The 12,244-nt window shown below is 37.0% G+C and overlaps 1 protein-coding gene across 1 annotated transcript; it reads left to right on the top strand.

The window, feature by feature from the left end:
• The first annotated feature begins 322 nt into the window (after positions 1-322).
• SPO11 (SPO11 initiator of meiotic double strand breaks) lies at positions 323-12,204 on the top strand. Its single transcript, XM_059862859.1, has 13 exons — positions 323-445; positions 2,517-2,630; positions 5,006-5,094; positions 5,702-5,768; positions 5,975-6,083; positions 6,686-6,772; positions 8,099-8,135; positions 8,357-8,466; positions 9,358-9,457; positions 9,965-10,002; positions 10,635-10,711; positions 10,904-11,015; positions 11,261-12,204. The coding sequence occupies exons 1-13, from the start codon at positions 348-350 to the stop codon at positions 11,378-11,380; spliced, it is 1,158 nt and encodes a 385-aa protein (XP_059718842.1). The 5' UTR covers positions 323-347; the 3' UTR covers positions 11,381-12,204.
• Positions 12,205-12,244: the final 40 nt, after the last annotated feature.

The raw sequence follows: 12,244 nt of genomic DNA, 5'->3' as shown, positions 1-12,244 counted from the left end.
CTTGGTTGGTCTGGAAGGATGGGAGAAGCACCAAGTTGGTCAGGAAAAGCCCTCAGTCTGACAGGGTGGGTGGGAAAAGCCCTCAGAAGGTCAGGAGAGAGTGTGCCAGCTCCTGCTCTTTATAAAGGGAGGGAGAAGCCCTGAGTTGGTCAGTCAGGAGGGGTGGGAAAACCTTGACTTTGGTGTCTACAGCAAATTTCTGCCTTTTCTCTGTGACCCTGTGGTTTGAGCTCCAGTTATGTGTTTTACGTCCAGCAAGCAGAAGAGCCATTTGCAATTTCTGTGATAACCTCTTTTTGTCTCTTTTTCCCAATCCAGAGAAGCTGGACTGACCTGCACCAGCCTTAATGGAGGAGCACAGTCTGTGTCCCACTGAAATTCCAGCTGGGAACAAGGCCAGCTCCAGGGAAACAAGTCTGGCTGGTCAGGAGAGCCACGTCCCCAGGTAAAAAATGTCAAAAATAGCACCTCCATTCTCTTTCTGTGGTAATGCTTAAGTAGGTAGGACACTATTGCACCAAATAGGCTCATGCTGAAGCAAAACCATAATCCAATACAAAAACAAATGGTGTCTTGGATTGCAAATAGCATCTTCATTCCCTCAGACCTCTCCAAAAAGTCTGTGGCTACAGAAATACAGAAAACTGTGACAAAATGAGCTTACTGAACTAGACCAACAAAAAACCCTTGTCAGTTTTTAAAGAGTCTTTTTGCACACAGGACATCAGCCTCAGCAGCTAGAACAGTCTGGGAGTATCATGAAGGTCTTTTAAGAAGAAAAGGATATTACTAATATTCTAATATTATTATTTAGAGATTTCTAGGTCTCCGGCTCATGGCTTCAGTGATACACAGGTCTAAGTTTTGGAGTGTGTTAGTTTCTTACATTGCAGATTTTCATTTGTAACTGTTTCTTTTGTGTATCTTGTTAGCTTGCTAAAGGTGCTATAAAATTAATATTTTGTGTCATTTATGTTGAAGATCTGTTCTCCTTCTGTACTGAAACAAGTATCCATTCTGCTGCAATCTACTAGAAATGATCAGGCAAACCCTGTGAGCTGTGCAGCACCTTCCCTTTTTCTGCTCAGATGTCACTGTTAACTAAACCACAGTGAATTTTAAGTAGGCATACTTGGCCAGTATCATATGTTTGCTTATTAAAATTCAGATAATCTCTGCAAAAAGAGACAGAATATCAGCAGGGGGTACATGGAGACTTCCTGTCCTCTTCCTCCTATTTTGCATTTCACATACTACCTTTCCCATTTCTGTTGGCTAGCAAAAGGGGAACTTGGGATTGGAACACAAACCTGGACTTACAAATCCTGCAGCAAACTCTGAAATACGTCTGGAATGTTAGGATAGTTACAGTGGACAGAATAAAATGAATAAGTAAAGTATTTATGAGCATCAAAGTAATGGCATGATTTAGAATTCCTACCTATCTGTTCTTTCATCCATCTGCCCATACAGATTTTTATTGTCATCAACACTAATTTTTGTTCTTCTGGAATTTTAAATTGCTCTAAAAAATTAGAATCTAATTTCAGCAATGTGGAGAGAGTGTGGAAACTGAGCTATAAAATGGAAGAAACATATTCAGCTGATAGAAGGGAGCTTTAAAGACAGCTCATGGTTGTTTAAGGAGACTCTGCTTAATTTTAAAAATCATTCTTGTTGATTTGGGATAATTCATTTTGTGTGGCATGCACTGGTATTGACTCATCTTTTCTCTGTGTATTACTTAATGACAGAACTAGACTTTGCTGATAAAACTTTGAGCTAAAGTAAGTTCCATGAATTCTTTAATTCCTACCTAGACTTAGGATAGTGCAGAGTACACTTGTAATTTTAAGGACAGCTGAAAAGCTGGAGTCAGATTGCTTATGAAAATAGAAAGCATCTGTCATAACACTCAACCCAGCCTGGAGTTTTACTGTAAGGGATCTGCTGCAAGGCTGCTTTGTCTTTTTAGGTGAAAGATACAGATTTGATTCTTTCCATGGTGTGTCTGTTGAGACTGAGCCTTCATGTAATTAAAATCCTTAGCAGTTAGTTCAGGGCAGCAGATCAAAAGGTTAATGTGCAATGGTACAACAGGAAGTATTTGTAGTCTTGAACACTTTTTAAATTTATAGCATTTAAAAACAACTTTGCCAAAATCATGGCCAAAGCCAATATTACCTCATTTATAGTAAAACATTAATCATTAGTCACAAAACAGCCAGTTGGTCTAGAAGTTCAGCTGGTGAAAAATTTGATGGTTACAGGATTGAACAGAAATATACTTTAAATTGTGTCCTCTATTCATGCATTTGCAATGGAAAGGCAAAGGTATTAGGGAAACTCAGCAAAACAACATTAAAAAATGAAAGTGTTCCTCCACATTTCTGAACCTAAAGTATGCTGTAAGCAATTTTGGCTCACATGATTTTTGTAAGAGTGGGGACAGTTGACAAAACTCAAAGTAGAACTAGATTTTACCATATGAGCTGTGTCATTCTCTTTTGTTTCAGTTCTGAGGTTCTTGAAGCAATAGAAAATGTTATCCAAGGAGTACTTCAAAGCCTGGCCCAAAAAAAAGCACCTGTTCTCACAGTGGCCAACAGAGCAGACTGGAGGAACATAGAGTAAGTAGTAAATATTTAAAAGTCCTGCCTTCTATTAATACAAATGCCATGAATATGAATTTGATTATGTAACTTCCAGAAAAGTTAATCATACATAATCATTTCATAAGCATTAGAATCAAGAAATAGTTTTAAAAAGTAATGAACAAATAAAAAGTAATGCTTAGTAACCACTCTGAACAGGCATCATCATGTATTAGGTAATAGCAGACCACAGCACAAAGGGAAATGTAAAACTACTGTAATAGGGGTTGGAAAGGAAAGGGAGGGCCTATAAACAATCCTCTTCTGGAAGCAGTAGAAACTAGAAATGATAGGTTGTGTTAGAATGAAAAAACCTGGTCTAGGCTGGAAGAAATTACTGGCAATTCTGTTCTTCAAACCCTACTTTCTTTTACTCTGCTTTTCCTCATGGTATCATATTTCTTAAAATGATAGTGATAAACTTATCCTTTTATTCTTCAAAGATGCCTCTCACCTCTCCCTGCTGTGTTTCTTACCTGTGTGTTGCTCTAAGTTCCTTACCAGCAAAATAAAGCAAACCAAGCTTCCAGTATATTATCTAAATTTCAGATCTTTCGCCAGCTGACCTAAACAGGATCAGAGAAAAAGAAACCTGTCCTCCTTCATAGCACATTCTGTGATTTGTAGAAGTTGCTTGTGCAACAGTATTTTTCCAAGGAGTTCATTTAAACTGAAAATCATTAAACCTGAGAGATTGGCTGATTTCCACACTACATTAGCAAAAGAATAAAGGAAAACACAGATCTGTCTCTGGCCTTGTGAGAGCTTTGGACATCAGCGGGTTAAAGGATATTCAGATTGATAAGATTGCAGAGGTGCTTGTAAATGGACATATTACAAACACTTAAGGTTGAGGAAGCACAGCAAACTTTCCAGGCGTAACACTCTGGTGGAATACTCATTTAATGAGAACAATAAACTTCTGCCAATCAAAAAATCTGAGGGGCCTGAAGGTAATCAGTTAACTGAAAAGCTTGTAGGTTCCAGGGAATTTAATGGTTTGTGTCTTGATAGTTTGACAAAAATGTTTCACTCAGATGTCTGTAAAATTAAAATACTCTTACAAAGTTTTGCAATTTTTGGCAGTCTTTGGGGAAATGGCATTCCATGCTAGAAAAACAAATGTGAGCTGTTAGTTACCATCTGAACATATATGGGGGAAAATGTTCAAATTAAAACGAGTTAAGATCGCAGTATGTTAAAAATAAGAGTCATCAATCACATCAAAAAGAGCAGAACCATTCTTTCTGGTGGAGAAGTGTATTCTCAGATATGCCTTACAGAAAATTACCCTGCTGGAGTAAGCACAGTAAGAATGGGAGCGAACCAGGTTTAACCAAAGAGTAATTCAGGGGAGTCTTGATTACAGTTTTCCTCCTTCTCAGTCACAATGTCGGGAACAGGCAGGCGAAAAGCACAAATAACTTTAAAATGTTGCAACACAAAGCAATAAAGTGACTTTAAAGCTGTCGGGCAGATGCTACGCGGGCTGTCCCTGTAGGTTTGTGCAGCGTGCGCGCTCTGCCACCCAAAGGACGCACGGAGCAAAACCTTGCACAAACGAATTTGGAAACACGATGTGGTTTGGGGTCAAATTATAGCCATTAAACCACCAGCACTTTTAAATGTACCTACAAAACTCTGCAATGAAAAAAAGAAAATGCTTTAAAGGTAGGATCATAAGGCACTAAATTACTTTAAAGTAAAATAATGAAGTGTCCTTGAGAAAATAAGTGAGTCTTTCAGTGAAATGTGCACCTTCAGATGTGGAATGGTGAAGCATGAAATACTGGAGCTCATTTAGGTTAAACAACAGTTCAGAGAGCAGGATTACCCCCCTTTTTGTTTCCAACAACTAGAATACAATTAGGTTACCCTGATAAAATTTAAGGGCATAATTTAGATAGTATTATTGTATTCTGAAACAGTAACAGTTTTTCATACAGTCTACATCAGGAAGACACTTGTGTCAGATGATTTTTATTTTAATAGTGATTCAGATTTTTTCTTCTCGTTTCTTCTTTGTTTTCATACTAAGTAATTACTCATGCTGATATATTAACAGTTCTAAACATGTATAAAATCCTTTTCTTCTATTTCTGTCTGGACACTTATCTACTTTCTACTTTAATTCAGTCTTGGAGCATCTTCCTGAGAAGGTTTTTGCTGCCATTTTCCTTTGGCCACCCCAAGCCAACCCAAGCTGATGGTTTCTGTGCTGAGTCTGAAAACAGCACCGCTGTATTTTTGATCATAGGAAAGGGGTTTCTGAGTCTGGGTTACCTTGCACAGAACAATTCACCTGTACTCAGGGAGTTTGCATTTTATTGTGTTTGTTTGCATTATATCAGATTTAAAGATTCTGTAGGTCTACAGATGATACCAGGTTGTACTACAAAACAAATAAGAAGTGACTGCCCTCAATCAGCAAGAAGATTTGGTAAGTTAAAAAAAAAGTCCAAAGTGGAGTTCTTGGGTTTTTCTTATTTTTCTTTCTTTAGTTCCCAAGTTCTTAAATAACATTTAAAAAAAAAAAAAAAAAATCAAACATTATGCACTACAATTTGGAAGTGTGTGGCTGATATAAGCTGATACTATGACCAGCCTTTCAGCTTTTCTCTTTTTTTCTCTATTAAATTATAGTGAGTGACAGTGAAGTTAATACAATATTCCTAGAGTTTCTCCCTTCCCTTAATGGATATCAACTAAAGGCATATTCAATAAGTCTCCATGTAAAAACATCACCCTTCTTCATAAAGCTGGCCAGAAAGGAATCTTGGAATACAGACAATAAGCTCATTTCTTTTTCTCAGTCATTCCATTTCTTGGCCTGGACATTAGTGCATACATTCCCTCACTTAACCCCCTCATATTTTTTCTCATCATGCTAGAAATTAATGAGTCTATTGAATAGTACAATCTCTCTGTATTTTCACTGTACATTTCAAAGTTTTATTTATGGGACTTAAATATGGTCTTATATAAAGAGAAATTATTGTATACAGATTTCTGAAAATAGAATATTTGGTAAAATGTATTTTTTTCAGCTCTGATGCTCAAAATATTATCGATGATCTATAAGATGGTGCAGAGCAACACTTATGCAACAAAAAGGTAACAGAATCAATTTCTGCAATTTCAAATAAAGCTGTGTTTTAAGTATGTTTTTGTGAAAATCAACCTGTAGGATACAAACCTGCAGGATTCCTGTACATAGAATGCTTTAGGTTTATCTGGTTAACCATGTTCTTTATAAAATTCTCATGGGCCTGCAGCTGTTTCAGTATTTTAATTACAAATACAATATTTTGTCTTGATAGAGATATATATTATTCAGATACTCTCCTGTTTGGTAGCCAAAGTGTTGTGGACCAAATAATCAATGACATTTCTTGCATGCTTAAGATACCCCGGAGAAGTCTGCATGTGGTAAGTGCCTTCTTGTCAATATTTCTGTCATTATATCCAAATATTATTAAACTGATTAAACTGCAGGGAGAAATACCACAAAAAGTTGCCAGCTAGAATTAAATAGTTAAAATAAAAAGTCTCATTGGTGCTAATGAAACCTATGATTCATTGTGGTATTTAAAAGGTTTTTTTCTTCACAGAAAATTCAGGGTTTGCTTTTTCCAAATGATTTAGGACAAACTGTCAGCTAAAATCACAGGGGCTTTTGTTATCATCTAGTGAAGGCAGTGCTTCAACTTCAGAGTGCAAGGCACCTGTTTGCAAATTTCTACTCACATGAATTGATAATTTGGGGGTTAAATGAAAACTTAAAGTGCATCAGAAATGTAACTACCTGTAAATTGACTCATATCTCATATCTTACAAGGGTTCCTTCATACCTAAAATTATTTTTTGTAAGTCCTTACGTCCATGAGGGCAAAACATTGCTTAGTGTTTAAAAGGCTGAAAGCTGTGAATCATTGCTTAGTACCAGTGGGAATTCTTCTCAGAGATTTCTTGCTTTGTCTATGAAATACAGTAATTTCCCATTTACTCTGTACAACATTTATTTTTTCCAGCTGTCTACAACTAAAGGTTTTGTTGCTGGTAATTTAAGTTACACTGAGGAAGATGGTACAAAAGTGAATTGTACCTGCAGTGCAACAGTATGTATTATAAACCACAAACACAATCCATAGCATCTCCCTGTACAAGATAACCTGCACTCCTTGTAGCTCAGGTTACAGTGTACATTTATTACACAAACCTCTGCTTCTGACAAATTGGGGCATTACAACCTGAGTGAATAAAACAGATGAAAATATTGCTTAACTGTATTGTAATTCTGAAGTCCAGACTCTATATTGTAATTCTGAGCTAGACACACCAGGAATAAACCTTTGGATATGTTTTTTAGCACTACCTTCTGCCATGGGATCCTTGCAGAGGAAAGTGTATATATTTCATATCTTAGGCTTTATGTTACAGCGTTCTGTCAAATGAGTGCTCTTGAAGCAAAGAATGCTGGACACTCTGAACATACAGCATTTCTGTCACAGCAGATTGAATTCTGGCAGAGAGAGAAAACAAGTCACAATTGGTTTAAGGGGAGGAGATTCAACTGTCCTAGTCCTGAACTGGCCTAGTCCTGAAAGATTTTCTACAGCAGTGCAGAGAATGAAAGCAGAAATAAAACTCAGACTTGCTGACTACCATCACAATTTTCTGAAAAATGTGTTCATTGTGAGCTTTAGTTGGTCATTTCAAAACTAAACAGTAACTTTAGCTGCCCATTACACTTTGTTTGTAAGCATTAAGTCCCCTGTTACTGATCTCCATATTTTTATGTGCTGAGTTGTTCCACCCTGGCATTGAGGTGATTTACAGTCAGGAGTTAAAACAGACCACACACTTCCATATATACATTCTCTTTGACCAAGTTCTTCCCCCAGTTCCTGTTTTCTCATCCATATGCTTGCCAGATTCAGCCAATCCTAACTGAAGATGTAAAGTAAACATCACCATGTCTTCAAGTTGTTGCTCCAAAATACTCATAAAATCAGGTCAGAGGCCAGTAAAAGTATTAATTTAATGGTCTTACAAAAAGATTCTTTAAATGTTTTAAGTCGGTATTAAATTTGCAATCTTCACACCAAGCAGAGTTTTTTCCTCTGGCTAAGACAGATAAAACATTAATCAAGGTATTATTACCTCCATCATGCCCATGGGATGAACAATTTTCTGCAACAGTGGCACAAATACTTTTGAAAAGCATCTTGTTATGACAGGAGGACTCCTAGGCCACCACACAATAGTGCATAGGAATGGTAGAATACACTTGTAAAGAGGTGAAAATGTCAGAACTGATCTTGCACATAGAGGAGGAATGGTGGTTTCATGATGAAATCGTGTCCTTCATTACCTAATGCTGTTATTTTAAAATATATCATTTTCTCAATTTAAAATGATTAATCTCATTTTTGTTGTTTTAGGCAGTCACTGTGCCATCTAATGTTCAAGGAATTAAAAGTATCCTTTGAGCAAGAACTCTAATCATAGACGGAAAAGAAGAAAGTAAAAACAAGAAATATTCCAAGTTAAACAAGGTTCTGGTAATTTTTGCTTTCCTTGTTGGCTCTGAAATTGAGTCATGATCACTGTTCTTGGCTCTAGAACAGGTATTAGAGCAGTTAATTTTAATTGATTGGTGTGATGGATCATTTTACACGCAGCTGGCCTTAACACAAAAGATTTAACCTCACATGCCAAATTTATATTAATTGTAGAAAAAGATGCAACTTTCCAGAGACTCCTGGATGATGACTTCTTCAATAAAGTGTCCCCATGTATCATGATCACGGTACGCCCCTCGTATTTCATACCCTCCAGCTAGACCTAGTTTAAGGAATACTTTAGCATTGTAGAGCTGCTCAAACTTGGGCAAAAGGCCATAATAGAATTAATATGAAACATATTTAAGAATAATTGTTAAAATTTAATTATCCTCATAGAAATACGAAATACATGCTCTAAAGGCTTATTTCCTCCAAACATCTCCTTAGAGCTTGGTAGCTTATCAGCTTCCTGAGCTGCTGCAAAGTTGCTGCTCAGTCTCAGAAAGGCTCAGCTGTTGAGTGACCTTTTGTCCTTCAGGACCTGAGGTTTTGCAAACCCAAATGAAACAGAATTGGTTGATTTTGGACTGTACTGAAAGAGCTATGGAGCCAGGGGAATTAACAGGAATGTGTAAACGAAATATGCATACAATGAGGAAAAAACATTTGTCATTCCTAAGAGAGATAAGCACTTCTATTCTGCTATGCCACAAATGGTCCAGCTTCAGTCAGTCACAGCAAGAACTTGTTCTATATTGTTCCATTAGTGCCATAAATAAATAAATATTTTTTAAGATAAAAAAGTGGCCTTCTTACACCAGCCTATGCAGACACCAGGGTACATCTATGTATGAACTTCCAGACCTTACAAATTAACTCCTTGAACAGAGACATGTCTGATGCTCCTGCAGTGCCCATAATCCAGAACACCTGCCCAGCTGCTCCCAGCCTGGCCCTCCCTCTGCACAAAGCCAAAATAGGAGCCTAGAACTTTCCCTGCAAAACAGCTGCTGGAGAAATGTTTCTGCCAGCATTTTGTTTGTTTGCTCACTTTTAAATGGTAAATATAAACACACATGTAGCCAGATGTTGTTTCAGTTAATATAAAACCATCTGCTTTTCTTTTATTTCTTTAGGGAAGAGGCATACCAGATCTTAATACACGACTTTTGGTCAGGAAGCTGTGGGATTCTTTTCAAATTCCTATTTTCACCCTTATGGATGCAGATCCACATGGTAAATCTGTAGAGGCTCAAAGGCATAAAAGGAAAGCAAAATTTGTTTAGAATGTCCTTTATCATTCTTATGGGAAGGTTCTGAGAGCTCAGAAATCCAACACAATCAGAAGGTGATGTATCTACATTGATCCCACCTGAAATTAGGGAGATTACTGCAAAGTGAGAAGCAGCTGCTCAAAGAAATAGTATTAAGACATATGAATTACACAGGATAAAGAAAGACACTTTTAATAAGAGATGTTTGACCATGTGTAAAAGAGCTGATTGTCCTTGGGTTTGAATTGACTGCACACAGATAGTGTGAAACATTTAACTACATGAAGGTGACATGCTGAGATTCTGATTGTTTTGACATAATATAAAAATATATGTAAACCATAAGAACCCCACTAATCATAAAGCCATAACTGTTGTGCCATAAAATGGATTTTTTAAACAGTCTCTCCTTAAGCATGCCCACTGTGCAGACAGACAGACACTTGACTTTTGCTATTCTGCAACCCAGGTGTAGAAATAATGTGCGTCTACAAGTATGGATCTGTGGTGAGTATATTTTTCCCCCTTCAAATACCTTGTTTTGTAGCCCAGCGTGGAAGCTGGAATGCATGAAATGTTACTGCCTTTGTCAGAGTGTGTGCTGCCTTTTACCATTTTGCTTCAACACAAAGAGGAGATTTTTAGGCCTTGTGTGTCTGCAGAAACAGCTTCTTCCTCAAACAAAAAGAAACTGGATGGTAATGCCAGGTGTTTGATTTAATCATATTTCACAGTTTTTCTCTGCTGCACAGGCAGTTTTCAGACAGTACAAATAGAAAAGGGTTCACCATTTAGATTTGTTTCTGCCTTAGAAGAGGAAAGAAGGCTGGAGGAACCCTGGGAGCAGGAGAACCTAATTGTGAGATGGGTGATTGCCACAAAATAATGTTATATTGGTAAAGATTTTATTCTGGCCTGAGAATTTGCTTAGGGATACTTGTGTAATGTGGAACATTATGGAGGAAGTAAAGAGGAACAAGGAGATATAATCTTGTTACATGGCTACAGACAAGGTATGGGCACACTGCATGGAAGGCAGAGGGCAGGATGGGGGAACTGTTCAGTAGAGAAATGGAAAAAGAACATCCCAAGTTAAACTACAGATCACTGAATGTTACAGCTGATCTTTTTTATTTTAGTCAATGTCCTTTGAGGCCCATCATCTCACTGTTCCCTCTGTCAAGTGGCTTGGTCTCCTTCCATCTGATCTCAAGAGGTGAGTTATTTCCTCAGAAGAAACAGAAGTATCCTTCTGCTTCACAGACAGGAAATGCAGTTTTACTACACAAAAATCCATTTAAATCCATTACTCTTTCCATGCATTATTTTGGCTTAATATAAGAAAATAAGATGGACAAATATATGCTTAAGTGTGTGAGAAAATGTAAGAGTTTTATTTTCTTTGTAGATTGAACATATGCAAAGATGCCTTGATTCCATTTACAAAGCAAGATGAAAATAAATTAGCAAGTATTCAAAAGAGACCTTACATTGCTTGTCAGCCACTGTGGAAAAAAGAGGTTTGTATAAACCTACTGTTTTCTATTTCTTACTCCCCATAGGACAGATCCTATATCTGACATCTCTTAGGATAGCAGAACCAGCCAGGTTTTGTGGCCCTAAAAGAAGGCAAGATTGAGAAAGCCTGGGATGTCTCTCTGAACCACTTTACAGCTCTGCATGCACATACAATGAGCAGATGGAATTTTCTTACTTAACTTCCTACACACATTAATTTTTCCTCTTTTCTTTTCCCCTCTTTTAGCTGGAAATTATGGCAGCATCTAAACTGAAGGCTGAAATTCAAGTTTTAACTTCTGTCTCAGCAGATTACCTGTCCAGAGTCTATTTACCAAACAAACTGCAATTTGGTGGATGGCTGTGAATGCTGCTCTACCAATGAAATGTTTCTCTGTATATGGATTTAATTTGACTGCACTTAAGGAAAAAAAAGTGCAGAGACAAAGGAGTATCTGTCAGTTTCTTGTTCAGTTTCTTCATCTCTGCACCTAGAGTATAATCTTCTCTTTTTCTTTGTTCAAACTATAAAAGTAATTATGATTTTTGCAGACTACTGCTACTTCCATTCTGTGGTTTCTGCTGTGAAACAGTGCCACATAAAATAGTACAAATAGAAGAGATAATGAAATATCTTCCTTCTGGCGAGAAAAACGTGAAGTTCGAAAATGTATCCAGGAATTGTTTTGCCTTCTGTCTTAAAGCACTGCATGATGCTGTACCAAGCTTTTTGTATTTGAAGGGAGTGAAAGACTTGCTTAAGAATTTATTATATGTGCCTCTTTTTGGAAATTATTTTAGGTTTTTGTTTACTGTAAATTCGGACATAAAAGCCAGAAATAATTCACGATTCCTGCATATCTCAAGCAGCTATAAAATTTCCAGCAATCAAATTACTATTTGTTTTCAATGAACAAATAAGAAAGTGAATGTTACTGATTAAGAATTTAATAAACAATGCTATTAATACTGCACATCATAACAGAATCCATTGTTCATTTTATTTATTTTGTTGTCTGTGAAACAGTAAAGAGAAGCAGAAAACTGTGATGATTAAAGTGTACATAAATTTTTATGTGAGGGAGTCAGACTGACTGCACAGAAAATGCCTCCAAAGTGGATCTCGGCAGCCATGGGCATGGATCTTACAGACGATATTTTCAGTAGATTTATTTAGCTGGGATTTTTACGGCTGTCCCTCCACTCCTAAACTTGAATGAAACGCGCGGCC

Source organism: Haemorhous mexicanus, chromosome 18, assembly GCF_027477595.1.
Source record: "Haemorhous mexicanus isolate bHaeMex1 chromosome 18, bHaeMex1.pri, whole genome shotgun sequence".
NCBI classification, from domain to species: domain Eukaryota; kingdom Metazoa; phylum Chordata; class Aves; order Passeriformes; family Fringillidae; genus Haemorhous; species Haemorhous mexicanus.
This window is presented reverse-complemented; position numbering and strand designations above follow the sequence as displayed.

Coding starts and splice junctions, on each gene's coding strand:
- SPO11 (XM_059862859.1), top strand. CDS start 348: ATGGAGGAGCACAGTCTGTGTCCCACTGAAATTCCAGCTGGGAACAAG. Junction 446..2,516: donor CAGGAGAGCCACGTCCCCAG/GTAAAAAATGTC, acceptor CTTTTGTTTCAG/TTCTGAGGTTCTTGAAGCAA. Junction 11,016..11,260: donor AGCCACTGTGGAAAAAAGAG/GTTTGTATAAAC, acceptor CCCCTCTTTTAG/CTGGAAATTATGGCAGCATC.